Raw genomic sequence first — 18,271 nt, forward strand, 5'->3', positions numbered from 1 at the left:
TGCGTGGAACCTGCCTCTGTGGCCACAAGCCCAGGGCTGATGGGGCACAAGCTCCGGCCCCTGTTCCCATGGGGCATCCATCCCTCCCTCCGTTTCCCACACCAATCTGCCCATTCAGCCCCTGGCCCCAGAAAGTTGCCCCACCCCCATGGAACAGCCCAGGGGAAATGCTCCCCACCTCCCAGCAGATTCATTCCTCCCCTGCTACCGCCCCAAGAAAACCAGTGACGCTCAGGCCAGAATAAAGGTTTATTGTGCCAGTTTGTTATATCCCAGCACCTGGAGAGTTGTGCAGAGGTTGTGGGGAGGGCGGACGGAGGGATGGGGAAGAGGAACCCCCCCCCCAGAGCCTCCCCAAATCAGGATGGAGCTCAGGCTCCCTTGTCGAAGACTAAAGAATGCTATGGGCACAGGCTGCCAGATATGTGTGCGTGTGTGTGTGTGTGTGTGTGTGTGTGAAGGGCAGGGGGTCAGGGCCCCCCTGCTCCAGCCTGTTGGAAACCCTCCCTGATCCCCTCAGATTCCCCCAGAGTGGGGTCCCCTCACACACAGCCCTGCCCCCCACCACTTCTAGGTTGCCTTGGGGCCCTGGCAAGAAAGTTCAATTCATTTGCCCCATGCCCGCAGCAGTAGCAGGATGAGAGGCAGCCCCTGGGAGGCTGAGCCTCCACCTCCACAGCCTTCATCCCGGACCAACCAGGAACTGGGGAGGGGACGCCCTGGAGAACATCTGGAGCTGTAACTTCCAGAGTGTTCTCTTCAGGATTTTACTCTGTAGCTGTAAAACAAAAACAAAAGTACTCCGCGGCCAAAAGCTTTTTGGGAAAAGCTAAGCGAAATCAGATTCCATGGGCACCTTTACTGCGGGACTTGTCAGAGCCTTGGGGGGCTCCAAGGGGGGTACGCAGAGCAGAGAAGCAATGTTTCCTCAATTCATTCACTGGACCTCAAAATCTTTCTTCCAGGGAACCCAGTTTGGGAAATGCTCACTTAGGAACCTGTCGTGATCGGTGCAGGACCCCTCACGGAAGCTTCCTGACTGATCTTCTGCGGTACCTCTACCTGCTTCAACCCCAGGCCTCTCTGCATCTCCCATCTGTTCAACCTCTTCCAAAACTCCTAGTTATTCTGTTTCTCTTTCCTACCTCGATGGAAAGCAGCGATGTTTGCATTGTCACAAGGGACCTGAGACATATGTTTCCCAGCGGACGTGGCTGTGACGGGGACACATCCTCAGCTCCATCTCCCCAGAGGAGCTGTACTTTGGGATGTAGCCCTTGGGGCTGCAGGGACAAATGTTCTCGAAGTCGATGAGATTCCTGAGGGTGGAACAGAGACCAGCGTCTCTGCCTGCTGTAATAGGATCAGACATGCCGGGATTTGCAGCGGGGAGTGGCCGAGTAGGGGGTGTCAGAGCACGGTCAGGGCCGAGGACCTTTCTGTGCCCAAGGAGGTGACCGCCAGGGGTCCGACAATCAGGGCCAGCAGCCCGAGAGGCCTGTTAGATGCTGGGGGGGACACTGCCGCAAGCACAGGGGTTTTCGAGGGAACCAGCTGGGCCCCCAGCTTCGAGGGCTAATGAGGGAGCTGCTTCTGGCTCCCCTTGACCTTCAGCGGCTGCCAGAGCCCCATCCGCCTGCGCTGAGCAGGGCTCCTCTGGCGGCACCTCTGGTTTCTCTGCCGGGACCCCATGTCCCTGGGCTTCCTGGTCTGCCTCCCGGCTGCCTTTCTCCTCTTCCTCTGACTTGCCCTCCATCATCCTGGCTCCGTCTCCCATGCCCGGGGCGGCCCTGGCAGGAGACTTGAGGTTCTGGGTGGCGGCGAGGATGTCAGCCTGGAGCTGCTGGGAGGAATCCAGGGCCTCCTCGGGCCGGCCGTCAGGGGCCCGGTCGGGGACCTCGCTGAAGGCCCGGGGGCCCCCAGCCCGGTCACTCTGGTCCACATACTTCTTCTTAGGGAAAGATGAGGGGTAGTAGGCAGAGGCCTTGTGCTTCTGGCGGGTGATAAGAGCGGCACAGATGATGAACATCAGCAGGAACACCAGCGAGCCCACCACGGCGATAAGCATCACGTACTGGCGGAAGAAATCCACGATGCCGTCCAGGAAGTTGGTGGGGGGCTTGGGGCCCGCCAGGGGCGTGAGCTGGGGCCCCACCGACGTGAGGCTGAGGGCTGGGGTCCGGGGCGGCGGGAGGCTTGGGGAGGAGGCCGACGCGCCCTCGGCCTCCCCGCTGCCCCCTGTGTCCTCCAGGAAGGTGGCTTGCAGGGACACGGAGTAGGACGCCGCAGGCAGGACCCGCAGGAGCAACAGCAGAGACACAGTGAGGCTGGGGGCTTTCGCAGAAACCATGTTGCCTGGAACCTGTGGGAAAGCGAGGCAGGAGAGACGTCAGGCTGGGACCCCAGGCTCAGGGGACCCTGAGGAGGTGCGGCAGACACAGAACCTATTCCAGCAAGTCGCTTCCCTTCCCCGGGCCTGAGCCTCCCCACCATACAATGGACCCCATCCCAGGGTTTACACTGGTCCCCCTGACTTCACTCTGAGCTTCCGGAGGGCAAGGGCTAAATCTTATTTATCTCGGCACCCTCAGGGATTTGCATCATACCTGGTATACAGCAAGTGCTCAATAAACGCATCTTGATGGAGTTGGCTGAATGAATAAGAACTTACCCTTTCATTGCTTGCCATGTGCCAGGCACTATTTTACATTTCTTACATGGAATTTCTCATTGAATCCTGAGAACTGCCCAATAGGGCAGGTACTACATTCTCCCCATTTTCCAGGTGAGGAAACTGAGGCTCAGAGGGATTAAGTGACTTGCTAAGGAAGAGCTGGGGTTTGGATGCAGGCACGGAGGGAGAGAGGATGGTAGGGCTCAGTGAGTAACTGAGAGAGCTGACCCCCTCCTCTGGGAAGCCATCCTCGCTGCTCCCAGCTCCTCTGCGGTCCCGTCTCTGGAAGATTCATAGGTTTTGAAGCATCCAGATTCTGAGCTCAGCAGAGGCCTGTGTGAGCATGTGCCCCATGGCTAACCCCCACCTCAAGGCTCAAAGCAGGGCCTGGAGGCCCAGAGGGAACCCTCGTGCCTGGAACAAAGCTGGAGCCTAAGTCCTATGGCCGCCACCAAATGGGATCCAGATGAACCCCGCACCTCCCTCCCCCTGCTGGAAGGCTGCTCCCGACGTGAACCCCCCAGACCCTCCCCGGCCCAGACAGCCTGGCTGACTAATAAATTCCTTATGGCCCAGCTTTACGGAGGAGTCTGGCTTCTAAAGCAGTACATCTCCCAGCCAGTGTGAGTCAGCCTGGCCTCTCGGACAAACCCAGGAACCCCTTCCTGTGCCCCCCAGGCTACCCCTTGAGAGCCTCTGCCCGACCCAGCAGAGGGCCCAGGACTCTGGATGGGGCTACAAGTGCCAAGATGGAAAAGCCTCACGATCCCCTGACTGAGGTGCCCTCTCCAGGGGATGGAAATGGGGAGACAGAGGCCCAGGGAAGGCAAGGGGCAGGCCCCAGGCCACACAGTGAGTTCCTGGGCTGGAGCAGGAAGTCAGGTGCCCAACATCTTGACGGCAGGTCCCCTTGAGTGCCCAGGCCTCAGGCCCAGCTCCATAAAGTGGGTGATAGTACCAACTCACGCTGACTTGGGGATTCAGAAGATGTTGTAGGAATGACACGGGGCCACTGAGTGGCTTGTTCCAAGTGACCTGGGGCCTCCTGATGTGACACGAATTTGGACGAAGTGGCTCAGATGGCAAAACACAAAAGATAATTCCCAGGACATCAAATGAGGCAACACTCACCCAGGGGTTCATTTTAAATGAGTTGGTCACCGTGTACTTTTATCACAGGTTACTCATCTGAGCCCCTTTTGTGGGTGCAATTCCAAAGAAGCCCTGGGCACTAACATTGTCTCCATTTTTCAGATGGGGAAACAGAGGTTCAGAGACAGACAGGGACCTGCCCAAGGACACACAGATGCTAAGTGTCAGAGCTGGGATTTGAACCTTCTTCTTTGTGACTCTGAGAATTCACACACACACCCCGCACACTCTCTCTCATGTGCCTAAGGCTGGCCCAGGAATGGGCTCACATCACTGGTTGACATCACTTGTCAGCTGGAACCAGGATTTGAGATGTTCCACAAAGTTTAGGAGCCTTCCTGGGCCCTCCACTCTCTGACACTTGTTAGCAAATGTTCCTACAAACAGCTTTGATCTTGGGGGTTTTTGTCTCTTGCCAGTCACCTCCCTGCCTTCCGCCTTGTGTCAAGCCCGGGAGAGACCTTTCATGGCAGCAGCTGAAACTTCTCACCATAGACGGCAACTCTGACCAGTGGGGCCTGAAGACCAGGGGCCTTTCCTGGGGGGACGGCTGTGAAGTTTCTGTACTGAAGCTCCGCAGGCAGCGGAGTGATAAGGCCGGTTAGGCCAGGATTAGAATCCTAGCTCCGTCTGGGTCTAGCCTGGCTGCCTGGCCCCTCTGGGCCTCACTTTCCCCATTTGTAAACTGGCGGCAGGGTGAGGAGGTGAGCACAGGGCCTGCCTCACTGAGCTGTTAGGACCGGATGAGATCACGTTCAGAAAGTGCCTGGTGCAGAGCAGCTGCTCCCCGAGGGAAGGTGAAATTCAGAAGCAGCCAAATTTCTACCCCAGCAGAGATGCAGGACCAGCCAACATTTTCCCACCCCAAGTCACAAGTGATGATTATCCTCACCTGATGTGTAAATTTGCTCATTGTCTCCCGCCATTCTCCAGGAAAGAGGAACTTTTTTACCTCGTTGAGTGAAATCTTGTTGAGTGGCCAGTGAGGAATCCAGGACCAGACACGTGCGCACACACACACACACGCACACACACACACACACACACGCACACACACACACACACACACACGCACACACACACACACACATGCACACACACGAATGTGCGGCAGTGAGTCGGACAGAGAAAAGTCCTCCTTTCCCCTGGATCCTTGGGGGCAGGGGCAGAGGATAAGGAAAGAGACCACACAAACTACCTCTGGATCTTAAAGGCTGAGACCCCGACTCTCAGAGTCCCTCACACCCACCACAACCCTCCCCTCAGGGCTCCGGGGGAAAGGTGCAGGCAAAGTGCGGGGAGCCGGCCGGGCCTCACAGGAGATGGCTGTGTGACCCTGCTTGAAGAGCCCCCTGACCCTTCTGGGCCTCAGTCTTCTATCTGTAGAATGGGCACCCTGGCCTGGGCTGCTCTGAAATGATCGTTCTGCCCATCAGCTGCCCCCACCTCTTCCCTGCGTCCTCATTTTTTCCAGGGTGCGGAAACTCACAGGCCATTAAGAGGTGGGGTCAGGCCATCCCCTCTTGTTTAACCCAAGAGGAAACCCAGGCCCAACACTGGGAAAGGCCTGCCCAGGGTCGCACAGCCAGTCAGGGCAGAGCCTGACTGGAGAGGCTGCTCCGAATACCTGGGAGGAGGTCATTTCCCAGCTGTGTGTCTTGAGGCCAGGCAGATCACCTCTCTGAGCCTCGGTTTCCACATCTGTACAATGGGGATAAGGCCACCTTCCTGGACTATTAGGACAAGAAATAGCAGTGGCTGGCACAGTGTAGATGGTAATTAGTGGCACCACGTGACTATCCATGACTCCTGGCTGGGAGCAGGGACTCTCTTCAGAGCCCAGCTCACTCAGAGTTTATTGTTTTCAAATGTGATAGCCCCACTTGAGGTCAGGAATAGGCAGATGAGGCAAATCCATCCCTAAGGCCAAGTTCCCCAGAACCTGAGACTGATGGGCCAGAGTGGCTGCCCCACTCCCGTTCAGAGACTGGTGGCCGGGGGGGGGGGGGGGGGGAGGGGTGGCCCACAAAAACCTGGCTTCAATTAGTGGCCTTGTGGAGAGGGGTTCTGGCTGAAGCTCTGCACCCCTGCTCCCGGGCAGCCGAGGACAGGGACCTGGGCCCCTTGGATGGGAGGCCTGGGGAGGGTCGGGGGTCCTGAAGGCTCAAAATCCACACACACACACGCACACACACACACACGCACACACACACACACACGCAGAGCAGCAGCAGCACGGGCACACAATACACAGACACAACACAGGCACAAAGACACAGACGCATAACATCTCGACACCCCAGATTGCCCACCAGCACAGATACACAGAGAACACACGTGGACACACAACGGGCTGGTTCTCTGACAACATGTGCACATATGCACCCCCTGACCGCCCCCCCGTGTATCCCCACGGACGGGACCACCCCCATCCATACCACCCTCCCGCAGACCCTGGGAGCACCTACCCTGGTGCCCACTGTCCAAGAACAACACATCCCCTACAGCAAGACCCCAACTGCCCACACACAACTGCACACACGCCACACTCCGGCCAACCCAGCACTGCACTCGGGAGACATCCAAGGTGCACACACATCCCTCCACCCGCCCCCTTAGCGCAGATCACACACAAGTAGGCAGCATCCAACACACCCTCAAAGCTCACACATACTTAGAGAAGCCCCCCAAAGCACTCACACTGGCCCCCTAAACTCCAAGACACACCAGGCTCCCTGGAGAGAGGAGGGGCCCCCAGGACTCACCAGTGCCTCCTCACACAGGGTGTCCCGCCAGGTGGAGCAGAGCAAGTCCGTGGCAGTGCCCTGTGGCCGCGGCTCTGGCTGCCGCTCGCCCGCCCCTTCCCTCCCGCCTCCTCCCGCCTCCCTCCCTCCCCTCGGCGGGGCCAGCTTGATTTCATTAAGTGGGTTTGGGGTGGGGACAGGGGCAGGGGCGGGGCCAAGCTCGGCCACACACAGTCCCCCCTTGCTCACGCCCGTGGGCGTCCCCTCCACGCCCCGGGGACACCAGATGGGGCACTTCCTCCCTGACCGCCGGTCCCCAGGGCAGTCTGAGGACGACAGACACACAGACAGGGCCGTCCTGTGGAGCACACACGGCCCAGAGAGCTGGGATCCTGCCTCCCCTTCTGAAGGGGATGAGGTCAGGGAGGTTCCGAGGTCCCTGAAAATGAGGAGGAAAATTCCCCACACTTGGTTCCAGCTGTGACTCAGGTTTTCCGAGGCTCAGGGTGCAGAGTGGGAGCTGGGCTGCGTTTAAGGGATGCATGGAGGGTCAGGCCTGAGGCAAGGAGCGAGTCCTGGCACCCACTGTCTGGCCCTGGTCAGGCCCTTTCCTTCGGCAGGCCTCTGTTTCCCCATTTGCAGGGGTGGGTGGGAAGCCCTCTGGGTTCCCTATGGCTCTAACGTTGTGAGATCTGTGGCCTTGTGATACCCCAATGGAATGGCCAGAGCAGAAGTCGTGGCCCCATTTCCCAGATGGGGAAAGTGAGGCAGGGTGAATTCAAGAGGCTCACCCAGGGTACCGGGCCCTCTGGCAGACCTGAGGAATCCAGTGGGACAGTAGTCCTTTGCATTCATTCATTCCTGCACCATTCATTCATTCATCCATCAAATGCTTAATGAACACCTGTAGAGCACCAGGCCCTGTGCTGAGCAGATTTCAGAGGTAATCAGACACAGCCCAGCCCTCAAGAAGCTCGCAGAGTTCCAAGGAGAAGCACACGTATGTAAATTATTTTTTTACAAAACAGAAATGGGTCTGTGGCAGGAGAGAGGCCAAGGGCTCGGGGAAGCCCAGGACGGAGAGAGATCCCCTGAGAGAAAGAGGCAAGGAAGTCGCCCTAGAGGATGTGGCTGTGAATGAGCAGAGTCCCAGCAAGAGGAGACCCAGGAAGGGCATCCCAGGAGGAAGGACCAGTGTGGATAAAGGCAGGTGGCTGGGAACGCCACGCACGGACAAGGGGCTGTAATTAAACTGGGCTAGAGCATGAAATGGACGAAAGGGAGGAGCTGATGATTAGGGTGGGAGAAGTCACCAGCGCAGGGCTAAAGTCTCAGAATGGCATTCATCCACGAGGCAGTAGGGAGCCAGTGAAGGTTTGGAGCAGGGGGAGTGCGTGAACGAACAGATCATGACCACCCTTTAGGAACCAGGGCCCTAGGTTGTAGCTATTCCCTTCTGTGGTCCCAGCAGCCACGACTCACCTGCTCAAAGAAGGGGCAGCTGGTTGGAAAATAAAACCAGAAAATTTCCCATCTTCTCTGAGATCACCCCAAACCTTGCATCCTAAGGGAATGGGGAACCGTCCACCAATGGACACACACACAAACACTCATGTGCTCACATGCCCCCTGGGGCAAGTGGCCGCCCACAGACATGTTGTAACAGCTGAGCCCTCCTGAAGATGGCCAGGGGGTGTCCCAGCCCTATCTTAGACCAGATGGCAGGTGAGCAGGAGCGGCCAGACCTGCCCCAGGGCCCACCGCCTGAGGAGGAGCCCCTGCCCCAATAGTCTGAGGGCTGAGGGGAATCGGATCCCAAGAGATCAAGGGGCAGAGGTACAACCAACCTGAACAGGGCCTGCTTCCAGCACGGGTGGCCCAGAGGCCCCAGACTAAGTTACGGTCCCATTCTGTGTTCCTCCTTTGGGGCCAGAGCAGTCCCAGACCGGAGACAGAGAGCCCCAGGTTCTAGGTCTGCCTTCACCAGGTCCTGCCCCATGGGGAGCCTCTTTCATCATCTGTAAAATGAGGATAGAGAATTTCTTCTGTTCACAAGGCTGCTGGGAAAATCAGGAGTCAGAGGGTGTAAACGTGCTGGACAATACAAAAGCATTGGCCAGGTGCCAAGTGTATAAGTTTCCTACAGCTGCTATAACAAATTATGACAAACTTGGTGACTTAAAACCACACACCATTATTATCTTAGCATTCTGGCAGCTGGAAGTCAGAAATGGGTCTCACTGGGCGAAAATCAAGGTGTCGGCCGGGCTCTGTTTATCCCAGAGTCTTCACAGGGAGAATCTGAGTCTTTGCCTTTTCAAGCTTCTAGAAGCTGCCTGCGTTCCTCAGCTCACAGTCCTCTTCCTCCATCTTCAGAGCCAGCTGCAGGGTCTGAGTTCTCACGCTGCCACCTGTCTGGTTCTCTCTTCCAATCCCTCTTCCACTTTTAAGGACCCTTGTGATGATACTGGACCCACCCAGATAATCCGGGATCAGCTCCCTAAGAGCCTTAACTTAATCACACCTGCAAATCCCTTTTGCCAGGTAAGGTGACATACTCATATTACAGTTTCGAGGGATTGGGATGTGGACATCTTTGGGGGGGAGGGTCGTGGGAGGGCATTATTCTGTCTCTCACACTACGGTTGCCTATGATTACTTGTTCCTTGCAGAGCTGGCTGGAATCCTCCACCCTCCAAAGCACTGGGTTTTCCTCCCCGCATAGAGCCTATCATTGTGCCTCAAACCCAGCGGGTTCCAGAAGACCTTGGGGGGAGAGAGGTGAATGAGTAAGCAAAGCCCATTCAACAGATGTGGAAACTGAGGTTCATGGCGGCGTGACCTACCTGGGATCCAACAGCATGTTGGGGATCAGAGCCCTTGCTTCTTCACCAGCCCTTCTGTGTCTTAGCTGGAAGTGAAATTGCCAGGCTGGTGACCCCGTTAAAGTGCTATCAGACCATGTTTCTCACACACACACACACACACACACACACACACAAAGACACACTTAAGCCAAACATCTCAACCTTCTACCTGAGTACAGAAGAGCGAAATGTCGGTCACTGATGGCAGAAAGAAGGATCCCTGAGTTCCAACCCCCCCTCATGCATCAGCTGTGGGTGGCTGGGCAAACTTCTACCCCCTCTGGGCTGCAGCTAAATGTGGGGTCAGTCTAGATGCCCACCACAAGCCTGCCAGCGGTAAGGTTCCAATGCTGTAACATTCTAAATTTTATTCATTCTACAAACATTTCTTGAGCATTGATTTTACACCCAGCCCAGTGTCAGGCCCTGGAAGACAGTGATGAGCAAACACAGGCACCAAGAGAGGAGACCTGCAATAAGCAAGTAAACAAAGAAATGAATATCTGACTGCAAACTGAGCTAAGAGTTGGGATGGGGCATTTCTGGGGCTATGGGAGGCCAGTCTGGGGGGACTAGTCTGGTCCTGGAGCTCCTGGGGACCTCCATGAGGAGGTGAAAGTAGAGTTACTCATGAAGATGAGGAGGTATTTAGGAAGGCAAGGGTGTGACAGGATTCCTAGCAGTGAGAATGGCACATGCAAAGGCCCTGAGGTAGACGGGAACCCAGCACCTTCAGAGCAGTTCCTGAAGATTATTGAATAGATGAACTAGGTGTATGGGGTCCAGAAACTTTGCCTGTTTTACATACCGCCATAACTCCAGCATCTAGGATAGTGCCTGGAACACAGTAGGTGCTCAATAAATGCTTGATGCCATGTCAATGACCATTCTGCCCTCCACTCTCACATTCCCAGGCTCCAGCCACTCCTCATCCATCCTGAGGGACTCACGGTCCACATTCTCCAGCTCCAGGACCTGTTGCGGGGTCTGGTCCGGGTGACCCCCACAGCCCGCAGCACCATGGCTCCAAGGCAAGGGCAGGCCTGGGGCATGGAGGGGGCCGGGCCACTCGCTTGCGACCTGCATGTTCAGAGGCAGAGAGCAATGGGTCGTCTGCCCAGCCTTGAAACGATTCAGAGACCCCACCCTGTGCCCACCGTGCCCCCCCCCCACCCCGCTGAACAGCCAGGGCCGAGGAGGAGGGAAAACCTCACCCGGACTTGAGTCTCTGCCAGAGTCCTCCCCGGGTTGAGCCTGGGGCGGGCCGCCTGGCCCACCACAGCCCCCAGCTCCAGCCTCTTGTGGGCTCAGAGCCACTTCTAATTATACAGCCCCCAAAGCCACTGGGGCCTGCTCTCCGGGCAAAAATATCCCAAGCCTTTCATGTGGCTGAGAGGCCCAGGCTGCAGCTCCATCACAGCACAGGCCTGGCCTTCAGGGGGACACCCATGGAGCAGAGGCCTCCAGTCGGGGGCTCCAAGGAGGCAGAGTGTGTGTGAAACCTCCCCAGGCCTCAGTTTCCCCATCTGTAAACGAGACATGTTCTTTTATTCCCTAGCTCTTTCCCAAGTGTCTCCATGTGCCAGGAACTGTGCCGGGCCCAGAGAGAGCTGTGAATGAGACAGATGCTGATGCACCTCCGCTCAGGCTGTTCCCTCTGCCTGAAGTGCTGCCCTCCACGGGTCCCCGTGCCTGACCCACCTGCACATCTTGTAGCTCAGTCATCACCACCTCCACGAAGCCTCCCTGAACCCCAGCCTCTGCGGAGGGAGATCAGCAGCTTTTTCTATGCTCCTGCACCCCCGGTTCCCTGCCTAGAGTACACTGGCCTGTAAAAGCCTGTTTCCATGTGCCTCTAGACTGTCAGCTTCTCTGGTCCAGAACGAGGGCTTTTTCTGTCACTGTATCCCCAGCACCAGTGCCTGGAACACAGTAGGTGCTCAGTAAATGCCCCTCCACTGGCTGAATGACTCTAGTCCAACCCGACCATGTTATAGATGGGGAAACTGAGGCCCAGGGAGGGGATTCACTGACATAATTTTGCTCTGTCTCAGGGAGCTCCTATCAGGGGAGACAGTTGAGAAGCAAGTCAGCTGGCAATTCAGAAAGACAACCTAACACTGCAAAATGCTATCAAGGAGATAAAAAGGCCGAGGAGACAGGAAATAGCTTGGGAAGGGGCAGGGGCAGGTGTCCGGGCAGCTATTTTAGCAATTGTGGTCAGCGCTGGCTTCCTGGAAGAGGTATCAGCACTGACATCTGAGGATAAGAGGAATCAAGCACTCAGGGAGCAGGAGGAACAGCTTCCCGGGCCAAGGAAACAAACAGCACATGCAAAGGCCCTGTGGTGGAAAAGGGCTTGGCACGAGGCCTCTTCCAGGGAATCCAGACGGGGTGTTGATCGGTTCTCACCAAGGAGTCATTCGAGCTTGGAAATTGAGAGACCTGCCTTCTTCGCTCCTGGCTCTGCCCCTCATGCACTGTGTGACCTGGGCCTCAGTTTCGCTGCCTGCACCAGGAAGGGTCAGCAGAGGCTCCTCCAACCTCTCTCGTTCTGTGATTCTAAGTGAATTTCCCACTTGTTTGCCCACCCCAGCAAACAACCTACCACCACGGGGGGAGAAAAATATCACAGCCACTTTGGAAAACAGTCTGGTGGGTTTTATCAAGTTAACCATGTGCTTGCCAGATGAGAGAAGAAGCAAGCTCTTCTTCTCTCTGTATTTCCCCAAGAGAAATGAAAACACACATTCACACGAAGACAAAAATGTCCATAGTCGTTTTATCCGTAATAGCAAAAACACCTGGCAACTACCCAAATGTCCACCAATAGGAGAATGGATGAACAGACTGTGGTCCATGCAGTGGACACTTTCCCCCAGTGGAAGGAAAAGATGGGAGGTGGACAATTTGGATGAATCTCATAGACACACCAAGCAAAAGAAATGGACCCAGTCGAACACAGACTGGGTGATTCCCTTTACAGGAAGTTCTAGAACAAAGGCAAAACTAAGCTATGGGGACAGAAGTCAGAAAAGCAGTTACCCTTGGGGGGTGTTCACTGGAAAGAGACACGAAGGAAACTTCTGGGGCTGCAGAGGTACAATGTCTGGGTGGCAGTTACGTGGGCACGTGCACACAGAAAAATCAAGCTGCGCACTTCAGGTGGTCGTGCTTTACGTAGGTTATGACTCAAAGTTTTCTTTAAAAATTAAGAACACTGCATCTCTCTCTTTTTTTTGGGGCGGGGGCGGGGGACACACCAGAGCCAGTAGGATCCTTGGCTTCCTGTGGCCATGGTGGCCTGGCCAGCTGCACGCTGCCTTGTAAACATTTACATTCCCCAGGGCCCTGTGCAAGGAGCAGCTCCGCGCACCCCACATGGGAGCCATCTCGGAGGGCAGGAATGTAAACACGCACCACCGGCTGCAGACCTGGCCTTGCTCTCCTGCTCTGCCAGCTGCCCACGGGGTGCCCTTGGGCGGGCACTCCCCAGGAGCCCCCGCTGCCCAGCCCCACCCTCCATCACGAGCAGGAATTGAGATGATTCTTCTGAACTGCCTTTGCAGCACCGTTGGAACTGGGTTGAGGGGGCTGCCTGTCTTTGAGCAGAGGGGCAAAGTGGGGAGGGCTTGGAGCTGGACTTCAGGGCCCCTAAGTCACCCAAACAGTACATCGTCTCATGTGTCTCCTGCTCTCTGTCCCCTCACTTTACACTGAGATCGTCTGTCCCGTCTTCCCTCTCTCCCATCTTTCCTCTTCTCCCCTCCTTCTTTCTTCTTTCCTATCCTCCCCTTCTCTTTCTTCCTTCTCTCTCTCTCTCTCTCTCTCTCTCTCTCAGCAAATCCTTATTGAGCACATACTATGTGCCAGACACTTTCCAAGCACTGGGGCTACAGCAGAGAACAACACAGATGAAAATCCCTGTCCTCACAGAGCTTGCATTCTAGTGGGACTGGAAAATGATTAAAAAGATAACTTGGTAATTATATACAGTATGGAAGATGCTGGTAAGGGGTATGGAGGAAAATAAAGCAGGGAAAGGCTGATGTTCAAGCAAAGACCTGAAGGATGTGAGAGAGTGAGTCAGGGAGATGATCAGAGGAAGAGTGGTCCAGGCAGAGGGAAGAGCAAGTGCAAAGGTCCTGAGGTAGGGGGCGCCTGGCATTTTCAAGGCATGGAAAAGAAGTGTCCGATGAAGCTGGAGCAGAGTGAGTGAGCGGGAGAGTAGGAGGAAGTGAGGTCAGAGGGCACCAGGTCCAGATCAGGCCCCTGCATTTGCAGGGGCTTTGGCTCTATGAGTGAAGGCCAACCATGGTTCCCCATGTGTGTGAAAGCCTCTCCTCCCCCTGCATCAATCCCCTCTCCTCTTTATCCCTGATGCCACACGCACACACATACACACACACACGTACCCTTTCTCTTGAGGACCCTCACCAAGAGAGGGCTCTGGGTCCCACCTCTGGGGAGGGGAAGGGGCTCCACATAAAGCCCCTGCAAAGCCCATGCAGATCCCCAGCTCTCCCCTGGCCACTGGCTTCTGACTCAGCTGGGACCAGAAACTTGGCTCCCGGGGCTCCCTAATGAACCACCTCTCCTGGCAGCTGCCATGAGTCAGCCTTCTGCACCTGAGCCCAGGGACAGCCTGACAGAGAGGGTCTTCCACACCCCCCAGATCCATCCACCAGGAGGGACAGGGCCACATGGGGGTGACAGCAAGGAGGCAAAACACACCCAGAGTGAGCTGAGACCACCTGCCCTTCAGGGACCTCTGGGTTCTGCTGCTTCAGAGCTGGGTGACCTTGGGCTAAGTCATCCCACCACTCTGGGCCTCAGTTCCCTCATCTGTAAAATGGGGGTAATAGTAACACTCACTTCCTTGGGTTACTGTGAGAATGCAATGAGCCTTGGTACCTGGCACTAAATACATACACTAATAATAACAACAGCAACACAGGTGGCACCTCGGACTGACAATCTTCCTCACAGCATTGGACAGCAGCGAATACAGAGGCCTGGCATACAGCAGGTGCTCCATAAGTTTCCTGGATGGAAAAGGGCAGAGCAATTACCCACCCCAGCCCTCACCCACCAGCAGGTCAGCCGGCGAGGAGGCCCCCATCCTTGGAGGGGTGAGCCCAGAGGCCCAGGCTGGCTCCCGCTCCCGCTGCCCTGCTGCCGGGGCCCCTGAGTGCGTGTCGCGGATTGATCTCTCCTGGGTAGGGTCCGACCTCCCCGGGGCACACGCAGGCGCTGGCCATGGGGGAAGGGCCCCCGACAGCTGGAAACATCTGGTTTGAATTGTCGGTTGGAAGCACCAACCAGGCAGCCAAGGAATTTGTGAGCTAATTTTAGGCCAAAAGACGGCGAGCTCAACAGGGCGGGGGTTGCTAGGCAAACCACAGGGGCTGGGGGGACAGGCCTGGGGGGGACGTGGAGGCCCCACAGTTCCCCTCAGAGGGTCCACGCCTGCCCCATAGCCAGGGACTATCCCTCCAGGGTGTGCCCCAGCTGGGCCCCTGCAGTGTGCCAGCCATGTCAGAGCCGTACGAATAGCAAGGACTGTTCTCCCCATTTCTCAGGTGTGGAAGCTAAGGCTCCAAGAGGTTAGAGTTGCCCAACGTCCAGCAACTTGTAAACAGCAGAGCGGGGATTCGAGCCCAGTCTGCCTGACTCTGAGCCTCAAACCTAAGGCTCCCTTGATTTCTGCCTTTGACGCTTAGATTTTTGCCAGTCACATGGCCTTGCTTCCATTCTCACACCCTCGCCAGCCTTCCTTGCTCATTTGTTCATTGAGTAAATGTTTCCTGAACCCCTACTGTGTGCCAGGCTCTGTGCAGTGAAAAGGAGAGAGTGAACGTAAGGGACAGAGGCCCCCGCCCTTGCACAGCAAAAGTCCATATATCAATAACGTCTCTCCAGATGGTCATCTGTACCTGGAAGGGGAAAATGGGGTTGTCCTCAAGAAAAACTGGGGGCAGGGCTGCAGAGAGGGCCCCTCTGAAGAGGTGACATGCAAGCTGAGACGTAAAGGATGAGAAGATGCCAGTCACACAGACATCTGGGAAGAGGATACCAGGCAGAGGAATAGCAAGTGCAAAGGTCCTGGGGCAGGAGCATGTGAGGAAGAAAGAACAAGAAGTCTCATGGGGCCGGAGCAGAGTGAGAATGAGAGGTGACAGTTTTCTTGCACTCATCCAGCCAACACGTTTGTCAATAGGTGATATGGGGGTCCAAGCAGGGCAGGAGTCGTGTTCCAGAAGCTTCAACTGGTGGAATTAGGTACCCCACTGTCCTACAGATTCATTTGTATCCAGTGATTTGCTGAGGGGCCACTGAAACTCTGGGGGGAATCCCTTGAAGCCTGTCCCTCTAGGGGGCCTGGAGGCCAGACACAAGGCAGAACAACAGGGTCTCCTGGAAGGGCTTCCCCAAGGGAGGGGGCAGCCCAGAATCAGTGCTGAGACAGGAGAGGACCTTGATTCATCAGCCCATGCCCCACCCCCCCGCAGGGTTCGTGTGCCCGGGAAAGAGACTAGTCTTTGCCCCTTTGGTTCTCCAGTCTCCTGCCCTGGGCCTGTTCCTCTCTCCTTCTTTCCTAGGAAAAGCAGTTCCAAGGCTGTCTCCCTGCCAGGCTCAGCGACAGCATCCTTATTTTGCCAGCCTCAGGCATGGGGCACTGGCTCTGCGGGCCCCTCAAGTGGCAAGAGCCTGGGCAGCTAGGGCTACAGCCTTCCAGCCACCAAAAGGATGCTCAACAACCAAGTTCATGGCCACACAGAGGCCCCTCTGGGTTTCCAAAAACTTCTGAGAAGGGGAGCTCCGTAGGGCTCTCACTGCCGAGTGGGAAAAGCAAGGTTTCTCCACCTCAGCACCAGTGACATTCGGACAAGGCACTTCTTTGCTGTGTGGGGCTGTCCTGTGCACTGCAGGATGTTTAGCAGGGTCCTTGACCACCTGCTAGGTGCCAGCAATGTTCCTCTAAGTAGCAACAATCAAAAGTATCTCCAGACATTGCCAGATGTCCCCTGGGGTGGCAAAGTCGCCCCTAGGTGAGGACCACAAGCTCAGAGCCTTCCTGTGTGGGCATTAATAGCTAAAGAACGATGGCTTTACTCACTAGCTGGGGAGACCTGGGACCCCCAGACTTCCTAAACACTTACGGTTTTGTTCCGTCCACTGAAAAATATTAGGAAAACACAGAAAAGTCGAAAGAAGCAAATAAAATTCACCTATAATCCCACATTCGATGGCTAATCTCTCAATAATTTGGTGTACTTCCTTCCAGTCTTTTTTCTGCATTTTATAATCCTAATAGCTATGGCTTATGGAGCACTTACCCCATCCCAGGCATCGGGTAAGGCTTGGCTGAGTGGCAGGTGGGGGTGGGATATGGAGGGAGGGTCTGGGGAGCCTTTGCCCAGATCAGCTGCCAGATGAACCACCCGCAGGGCTGGCAGCACCCCCTCCAAAGGGATAAGGGACTGGAGTAAATTTAGCATGCCACCTCCTGACCCCCATATCCTGTCTACCCTCCTTCCTTCCCTGCACCAGAGCTGAAGTCAGCAGAGTCTGGTTTCTTAGCAGTGCGACCTGCTAGAGCCAATGGTCCAGCTTTCTGAACCTCAGCTTCCCTAGCAGTAAAGTGGGATAATAATTGTCCCAACATCACAGGTTGTTGTGAGGCCTGAATACGATCAGGCTGATAAAGCATTTGGCGTGGGGCTGGGCATGGACTGAGTGCCCAGTAAATTCCAGCTCCTTGTCCCAGCCATCTCTCTCTGTCCTGGGTTCCAGCTCTGCTGTGTCCTTGCTCTCTGCAAGCTGGGTTCGGCTTTATCACTCTCCCAAGTCCCAATGCCTTCCCTCAGCTACCAGGAGCCACAAAGGGTGACTGACAGGGGACTTCCAGATGTCAGGACAGGTCAGCAGGGGTGGGAGTTTGGGGCATGGGATTCCCCCAGAACCCCGCTGTGATCTCTAGGATAGCGTAACTTAGTGGTAAGAACGTAGCTTTCTAATTCAGGCCTGGGTTCCAATCTCAGATCCTCATGTAAGACCTGGGACAGGTGACTTCACCTCTCTGAGCCTCAGTTTCCTCTTCTGTAAAATGGGGGAGAATCCTAGTTCCTCCTTCCTAGGCTGTTTGAGGGGATTCATGGAGATGTGGCAGATTTTCATGCTCAGTGGACGGATGGGGAGATTCAGGGGGTGATGTTCAAGGGCAAGGGGAGGTCTGGACAAGGGAAAGGACACACTGAGATGCAGGAGCCAGCCTATACCAGTTTCTGAGAGCCAGCTGTCAAATTTTCAGAATTTTGTGAGTCAGTTGTTTCACAGTTAAATTACATTATATTAAAAACCAAGGTCCTCAATACTCAAAACTCATCACTTCCTCATGATTTTACTACATCCTACTATTACCTACCCTGTTGGCATTATTTACCTTTTTGTATCATCTACCATATAAATGGTTGGTTTCTCAAAATCAGCCATGGGAGCATTTACAGCAAGGAAGTTGGCAAGCACTGCAAATCATACCTTGGGCACCAATCCACCCAAGGAGCCAGTTGTTAAATATATACCAGCACCCTACTGGGTTTGGAGCTGGGTCCTGTTTGAACCATTCCTCCTTCATCCTCAGAGACTGGACCAAGGGAGCGCCAGGCTGCCATTGGCTCCAAGAGCTGGTGGCGGGCGCCCCCTGGTGGCTGCTTCGAGCACCCACCATCCCTGCTGCTGACAAATCCTGCACCTTGAAGAGAGGGCGGCAGAGGGGTGGTCCTCTTCCAGTAGAGATGGAGAACCAACGTCCTGGAGCAGAGGCGCTCAGG

At 55.6% G+C, this 18,271-nt stretch overlaps 1 protein-coding gene across 1 annotated transcript; it reads right to left on the reverse strand.

The window, feature by feature from the left end:
• Positions 1 to 237: 237 nt before the first annotated feature.
• TMEM119 (transmembrane protein 119) lies at positions 238 to 6,665 on the reverse strand. The gene is made up of 2 exons (XM_061169748.1): positions 6,592 to 6,665; positions 238 to 2,362 (listed from the first exon to the last, which is right to left on the reverse strand). The coding sequence occupies exon 2, from the start codon at positions 2,348 to 2,350 to the stop codon at positions 1,502 to 1,504; it is 849 nt and encodes a 282-aa protein (XP_061025731.1). The 5' UTR covers positions 2,351 to 2,362; positions 6,592 to 6,665; the 3' UTR covers positions 238 to 1,501.
• Between the last annotated feature and the right edge of the window lie 11,606 nt (positions 6,666 to 18,271).

The sequence above is a fragment of the Eubalaena glacialis genome, chromosome 15 (genome assembly GCF_028564815.1).
Source record: "Eubalaena glacialis isolate mEubGla1 chromosome 15, mEubGla1.1.hap2.+ XY, whole genome shotgun sequence".
Classification (NCBI taxonomy): domain Eukaryota; kingdom Metazoa; phylum Chordata; class Mammalia; order Artiodactyla; family Balaenidae; genus Eubalaena; species Eubalaena glacialis.